The following is a 7,500-nucleotide window of genomic DNA, read 5'->3' as shown; positions in this document are numbered from 1 at the left end:
GTTGGCTCGATTCCAACAGCTGTGGTGTCGGACGGACGACTCCTTCCCCTGATGACGTCACGGGAAAACCCGAGTCCCGGTAGTCAATTAAGGACGACACACCTTCACAATAAAAGCCTTGTATATAAAACACGAGTTCAATGTCCCAAACGAAATGACTTTATTGCATGTAGACACTGAAAAATGTTCATACTCAACCGTTTCTGAGAGCCTTCCAACAAATGAATATTTTTAATTAAAATGAAACGTCATTATCGATAATTAGTCGGTGCACTTATATAACTTAATAAACGATGTGTGAAAAAATAAAACCGAACAGTGAATAAATTGTATATAATTACAGCTTCTTCTTTTCAATTGGTTCACAGAGTGTCACGTGCAGTCACCACGCAATTAGCGGTCAATTAACCAATTACTTCAGTCCAATTAGGTCAGTCCTGTGCTGCGATTTAATTCCAAATCAACCACGTCGTTATTTCAACCCTTTTTACAGACGTCGTTGCATGACATCAATGCTCATAACAGTCAGTTGAGGTCTTAAATTAACTACAGCGTTCTGGTAGTAGACTTATCCTAACTACAGCGTTCTGGTAGTAGACTTATCCTTACTACAGCGTTCTGGTCGTAGACCTAACTAGGGCAGTCTGCCTCATGTCTCCCTGGTTCAGAGGGGCAGACCATAACCAGGTCTGTGATGACTTGTGGTTGTCCTACACTGACGTCCTCACAGAGGAGTGGAGTAACACTCAGGAACTACTCCTTGGATCACAAGGAGCTAGACGTTCTGAAGTGGAACCTCCCCCCTTGCTGAGGTCATCGTAGGAGGAGAACCCTCGCTTAGAAACCTTGGGTTCTCAGGGAGCTACGGTTAATCATCGTTAATGAACACTTAACTCAAACTCATCGTGAGGTTCTCGTGTATTTGAGGCGAGCTTCTAGAAAAGTAATTCTGTCGTATGTCGTTATAACGCCGGTGTCAGTTTCCAACAAGACGAACGACCTGAAGGATGCATACTGAGAATGTAAACCTTCTCCCACGTTCCTCCTAATGCTCACTCGGTCTGGTAACTTGGTTTGTGTTCACCATCCTCACTTTGTCCATCTATCTCCAGGTGGGCTGAAGACCTCCTCAGACAAGACCTCCTCAGACCACCACTTGGTTCCATTGACCGTCACCGCGTCCTCTCTGGTGAAACCCCAGTGGGTCGAGGAGCAGGCCAGTCTAGACTACGTTGACGTACTGGGAAACAGAGGAACCAAGGATGGTTTGACTGGTGGTTGAGATCCCGAAGGTCTTAGACCAGACACTACAGAAGACATGTTAGAAACATCTTCCTCCAATGTGACCGTTGCATCACTGTTCTTCACACCATGGTACAGTTTGCACACACGTAACACGTAGTCTAGCTGGAGATCAATCAGAACATACAGTACATACATCTTAAACAAGTCCAACAAAACCACACACAGGATGCTGCTCTGCTCATCTGGAGGTTCTCCTCCATAGAGGAACCTCTGACATCACGAGTGGATAGAAACCCTCAGGGTCGGGGGGGCCTTGGTGGGGGCCCCATGGGGGTCAAAGGTCACGGGTTGGACTTGGTGGGGGCCCGCAGGGTTCAAAGGTCAAGGGGTGGACTTGGTGGGGCCCCCCAGGAGTCAAAGGTCACAGGGCTGGACTTGGTGGGGGCCCCCAGGGGTGAAAGGTCACAGGGGTGGACTTGGTGGGCCCCCAGGGGTGAAAGGTCACAGGGGTGGACTTGGTGGGGGCCCCCAGGGGTGAAAGGTCACAGGGGTGGACTTGGAGGGGTCCGAAGGGGTCAAAGGGGTGGACCCTGATGGGCCCCCCAGGGGTCAAAGGTCACGGGGGTGGACTTGGTGGCGCTCCAGGGGTCAAAGGTCACGGGGGTTGACTCGGTTGGGCTCTAGGGGTCAAAGGTCACGGGGGTGGACTTGGTGGGGGCTCCAGGGGTCAAGGGTCACAGGGTTTGTGCGTCCAGTATCAGGTCCAGAACTGGTCTGAGCGGGCGGGGGGGTTGTGCTGGTAGTTTAATAGTGTCAGTGAGTGGGCGGGGGTGGGTGTGGTCACGAAGGTGGAGCTCCACCTCTCTGGCCCCGCTCCCCCAGACGGTCTCCTCCCCCTCTTCTGATCCCCTATTGGCTGACGGCGGTCACATGCTGCACGGCTCCAGGGACCCCCTCCAGGAGGGGGGTGGGAGGGGTCAGAGGTCGTCGTAGTGTATCAGGGGCGTTAGGTGATCTTCTCATGCTGGATCTGATAGTAACATGCCTGAGAGACACACACAGACACAGACACAGACACAGACACAGACACAGACACACACACAGGTTTAATTTCACACAAATTAACATGTTTGTGTGTGTGCATTTGTGTGCATGTGTGTGCGTCTCTGTGTGAATGTGTGCACGCGTGTACATGTGTGTATGTCTGTGTGTGTGTGTGTGTGTGTGTGTGTGTGTGTGTGCGTTACCTTCAGTGTGGTGAACATGATGCCGTGCTCTCCGTGTTAGAACAGTGTGTCTGTGTGTGTGTGTCTATGTGTGTGTGTGTCTCTACGTGTGTGTGTGTGTGTGTCTCTACGTGTGTGTGTCTCTACGTGTGTGTGTGTGTGTGTGTGTGTGTGTGTGTGTGTGTGTGTGTGTGTGTGTGTGTGTGTGTGTGTGTGTGTGTGTGTGTGTCTCTTTGTGCGGTACCTTCAGTGTGGTGAACATGATGCCGTGCTCTCCGTGTTGGAGACAGGGGTCCATCAGGTCCTCAATCAGGCGAACCTCTGACCCCAGGTTCCTAATGCTGACCAATCAGAGCACAGCGAGCCCATCAGCATCATCATCATCATCATCAAAGGGAATGATGAACTAAGTCTATAATCATCTAATCAGTCATAAATATAAGAACTAATAAAGTTAAACACATAAAGTCATCACCATCATCACAACAAAGAAATGGTCTGTCTGTCTGTCTGTCTCCCTCCCTCCCTCCCTCCCTCCCTCCCTCCCTCACCGGGCCCTCAGCACCACGTAGAGGAACACGGGGAACAGGTCGTCCATGGACCACAGGAAGTCGGCCCTCAGCAGTGACTGCACTTCCTGTGTGATCTCCTCAAAGGTCAGCTGGATGACCTTCAGCTTATCAGAGGGGGTGAAGGTCGTGCTGGAGGACACACACAAACAGAGAGAGAGACACACACACAGTCAGTCAGTCAGTCAGTCAGTCAGTCAGTCAGTCAGTCAGTCAGTCAGTCAGTCAGACAGACAGACAGACAGACAGACAGACAGACAGACAGACAGACAGACAGACAGACAGACAGACAGACAGACAGACAGACAGACAGACAGACAGACAGACAGACAGACAGACAGACAGACAGACAGACAGACAGACAGAGAGAGAGAGAGAGAGAGAGAGAGTCATACAGAGACACACACACAGGGACACACGTGGACGCACACACACAAAGACAAAGACACACACACACAACAATGAAGAAAAAGGTAAGCTAGAATGAGCAATTTCACGATAACAAATTAGCAAAACCAAGTTTGCATTATAAATTAAGCATACGTTAGTAAGCAGTACTAGGTTGGCTGTAGAACGTTAGCCTTACTAAGTTAGCAGTAGCAGGTTAGCCGTGGCACATTAGCCTAACCAGGTTAGCATTAGCATTTTAGCTGTACCTGATCTGCTGCAGGGTTTCCACAGCGGAGGCGAAGCAGGCGTCCTTAGTGGTGGACAGGATCTGACACAGAAAGGTATAATTGGGGCGTTAGCATGGAGCTACCGGTATATACATCAAGCTACGTCAATCACTGCTAGTACCTGCTGGTTCTCTCCCAGTAGGGGCAGGCTATATCTATAGTTTAATCAGTGCTAGTACCTGCTGGTTCTCTCCCAGTAGGGGCAGGCTATATCTATAGTTTAATCAGTGGTAGTACCTGCTGGTTCTCTCCCAGTAGAGGCAAGGACACTGGGATGGAACTGGGCCAGAACTTCCTGAGGAGAGATTCAGTTACACACCACTGAGTACCAGTGGATCGAGACAGCGTTGAATAATGGATGTGATAATCAGTGTGTGTGTGTGTGTGTGTTTGGTCTACTCTCTAAATATACCAGACAGTGAAGAGAGCTAACAACATGTATCAGCATGACTATTAGCATGATAATGTGCTAGCATGCTTAGCATGTCGTTAGCATTGTAGCACATTATCATGCACGTTCTAACGTCATGCTCAGCATGTCGGCAGAAGCATGCTAGTGAAATGATTAAGCGTACCAAAGATGTCGTTAGTAAGCTAGCACATTGTCACGCTACTAGACTATAATGTATTGTGTAATGGGCTAGCAGGCAAATGTACTAGCATGCTAACGACATGTCATTAGCATGTCATCACTAGTGTGCTAATGTGCTAACTAGCATGCTGATGTAATAGCATGCTATATAGTAAACTAGTACCCATGCTAAAAATGTGCTGATAATGTGATGATCGTGCTAGCACATGCTAATACAGGTCAACAGCATGCTAGTGGTGTGCTAACGGCGGCGGCGGCTACGTACTGCAGCACCCCCAGGAAGGCCAGCAGGGCGAGGTCTGGCTGGCGGTTCAGCCTCAGCACACAGTCCCAGTAGAGGTCCTCCTCCTGCTCCCCACACAGGGCGTACAGCGTGAAGAGAGGAGGGTACAGCCTGGGGAGGAGCAGGGGGAGGAGCAGGGAGGACGAGGAGACCACCCGCCTAGAGAGAGGAGAGAAGAGTCAGAGAGGAGTCAGAGAGGAGGGGAGGAGACCACCTGCCTGGAGAGAGGAGAGAGGAGTCAGAGAGGAGGAGACCACCCGCCTGGAGAAAGGAGAGAGGAGTTAGAGGAGGAGGGGAGAGGAGGAGAGGAGGAGTCAGAGTGGAGGAGGAGGAGGAGGAGTCAGAGTGGAGGAGGAGGAGGAGGAGGAGGAGGAGGAGGAGGAGGAGGAGGAAGAGGAGGAGAGGAGGAGGAGGAGGAGTGGAGGAGGAGGAGGAGGAGGAGGAAGAGGAGGAGAGGAGGAGGAGGGAGGAGGAGGAGGAGTCAGAGAGGAGGAGTCAGAGTGGAGGAGGAGTCGGAGTCAGAGAGGAGGAGGAGGAGTCGGACAGCAGGAGGAGGAGGAGAGGAGTCAGTTCTCCTTGTCTACCAGCGGTTAAACCTACACCGGCCTGGGGGAGTGCGGGGCCGGGGGGCCGGACCCTGGGGAGGAGGTCTTCTCCTGGGGGAGGGGGGAGGAGGGAGTCTCTGGGATGACACCGCCCTCCTCTGGAAGGTCAGGGAACAGGAACCTGAGAACACCCATTCAGTACCGTTCATATTCACTCACAACAAGAGCCATTATTATTCATAGTCATTCATAAAGATATGCGTACTAGCATGGTGATGTGCTAGCATGCTAACGCAGAGCATAGCACTACAACCCCCCCACTACAACCCCCCCTGACGCTGGTGAAGAGGTGCTAACCCTAGCTCAGCATTACCCTGGTTAACGAATGTTTAACCCCCTACATACGCCCGATCTCGTCTGATCTCGGAAGCTAAGCAGGGTCGGGCCTGGTTAGTACCTGGATGGGAGACCGCCTGGGAATACCAGGCGCTGTAAGTGGTGTCGGGTGGTGGCCAGTAGGTGGCACTCTTCCCTCTGGCCTTAACATCATGCCCCAGTGCAGTGACGGGGACACTGTGCTGCGGAAGGCGCCGTCCTTCGGAGGTGACGTAAAGCCGAGGTCCTGACTCACTGAGGTCATTAAAGATCCCAGGGCACTTATTGCAAAGAGTAGGGGTTTCCCCGGTGTTCTGGCCCAACCAGGCTCATTCAATCTGGCCCCCTAATCATCCCCCTGTATAATTGGCTGACTCATTAATTCCCTCACTCTCAAGCTGGTGTGTGGTGAGCGTTCTGGCGCAGATTGGCTGCCGTGCATCACCCCAGTGGGGGCTACACACTGGTGGTGGTGAGTGAGGTCCCCCTAGCTAGGTACTTATGGCTTACTGGTAGCATTACTAGCAATCGACTGTATTGCTGGCCCTGTTTGCTAATGAATAATGGCAAATCTCCAACGTGGGCTGTTCATGGTTTCCCTGATGTGAAAAATCTTGATAGGGCAACCAAACGCCACGACTAGTGTCAAGTTCACGTTGGTGCTGCTATGCGACTTTCATTGCTAGGCACCATGCCTATAGATCAGGTTGAATCTAGAATAATGTTCTCGTTCTTTTACTACTTTGCTACTCTGAACGTTCTGTTTGATATTGTGGAAATGGTGTGGAAAGGTTGAATGATTCAGAGCATGATGCATTTTAAATGGCATCACTTTTGGTCAGTCTTTTCTTAAAACAATTGTACCTGAAAATAAACATAGCTAAATTACAACCAATAACTTCAGTCATTGAGGGCAAAAATAGGCCCAGATTTTTTTATTTACTTTTACAAATCAAGAGTAGGCCTGATTTGACTAATGGTCTTTGCATCCTTTCCTTCTGCCCTTGTAGTCCATTTCAAGACATGCTGCCCACCAGCTTTCAAATTACAGTGATGCCACTGGTGGCTTTGTATCAAATTTATTCACATAACTATCCCTCCCTACTATTTTGTAGTTCACCAAAACACCCTGAAACAACATGAGTCTCACATTCTTATGCCACCATACACCAACAGTGCAAGCAGGCCAATGGCAACCAAGCGCGCGGCCCTTCCTCCCTCACTTTAAAAACTACCAGCCGCCACTGACCCCTACCTACCCTAACCCTAACCCTGGTTAATGAAGGTTAACCCCTACCTGACGATGGTGAAGAGGCGGTCCAGGTAGGACTTGATCTCGCTAACGGCCTGGGGCAGCAGCCGGCGGTTGGCCCCCACGCCCACGTAGGTCATCCTGTAGACGGCCACCAGCACCTCCAGCAGCCGGCCCAGGGGGTGCAGCGGGCTGTCACAGGCCTGGGGGGGGGGGACACGTTACCCAGGGGGGGGGGGGGACACGTTACCCAGGGGGGGGGACACGTTACCCAGGGGGGGGGGGACGCGTTACCCGGGGGGGGGGACACGTTACCCGGGGGGGTAATGAGGTTGAGGCGGATCTTGGTATAGCGCTCCGTGGTTAGCGTAGCCATGTTAACGACCGCTAGGCTAACGAATGCTAGGCTAACTACCACTAACCTAACAGCTGCTAGGTGAACGACTGCTAACCTAACGACTGCTAGGCTAACGACCGCTAACCTAACGACTGCTAGGCTAACGGACAGCTAGGCTAACGGACAACTAGGCTAACGACTGCTAGGCTAAGGGCGTACCTTGATGAGGTAGAGGCGGATCTTGGTGTAGCGCTCCATGGTGATTGGCCCACTGTGCTGGGGGATGACCTCCAGGCTCTCCAGGGTCCGGCTCATACTGCGGGTCATGACCTCTGGGCTGAGGGGTCAGGGGGAGGAGCCAGAGAGGAGGGGGAGGGGCCAGAGAGGAGGGGGAGGAGA

At 51.7% G+C, this 7,500-nt stretch overlaps 1 protein-coding gene and 1 pseudogene across 1 annotated transcript in view; one reads left to right on the top strand and one right to left on the bottom strand.

Annotated features, from left to right (window-relative positions):
* Window positions 1-123: 123 nt before the first annotated feature.
* als2b (alsin Rho guanine nucleotide exchange factor ALS2 b) overlaps window positions 124-7,500 on the bottom strand; it is a 31,599-nt gene continuing 24,222 nt past the window's right edge. The window contains exons 27-35 of the mRNA XM_056594645.1: window positions 7,321-7,438; window positions 6,810-6,967; window positions 5,193-5,318; window positions 4,575-4,751; window positions 3,955-4,012; window positions 3,697-3,758; window positions 3,023-3,172; window positions 2,716-2,812; window positions 124-2,290 (exon numbers count right to left, since the gene is read on the bottom strand). Coding sequence (XP_056450620.1) covers window positions 2,252-2,290; window positions 2,716-2,812; window positions 3,023-3,172; window positions 3,697-3,758; window positions 3,955-4,012; window positions 4,575-4,751; window positions 5,193-5,318; window positions 6,810-6,967; window positions 7,321-7,438 — 985 coding nt within the window. The 3' untranslated portion in view covers window positions 124-2,251. The remainder of the gene's footprint in view (window positions 2,291-2,715; window positions 2,813-3,022; window positions 3,173-3,696; window positions 3,759-3,954; window positions 4,013-4,574; window positions 4,752-5,192; window positions 5,319-6,809; window positions 6,968-7,320; window positions 7,439-7,500) is intronic.
* Window positions 5,519-5,635, top strand: LOC130386781 (5S ribosomal RNA; annotated as a pseudogene).

The sequence above is a fragment of the Gadus chalcogrammus genome, chromosome 7 (assembly GCF_026213295.1).
Source record: "Gadus chalcogrammus isolate NIFS_2021 chromosome 7, NIFS_Gcha_1.0, whole genome shotgun sequence".
Taxonomy (NCBI): Eukaryota; Metazoa; Chordata; class Actinopteri; order Gadiformes; family Gadidae; genus Gadus; species Gadus chalcogrammus.
Note: the sequence above shows the minus strand (reverse complement) of the source record. Positions and strands in the feature narration are given on the sequence as shown.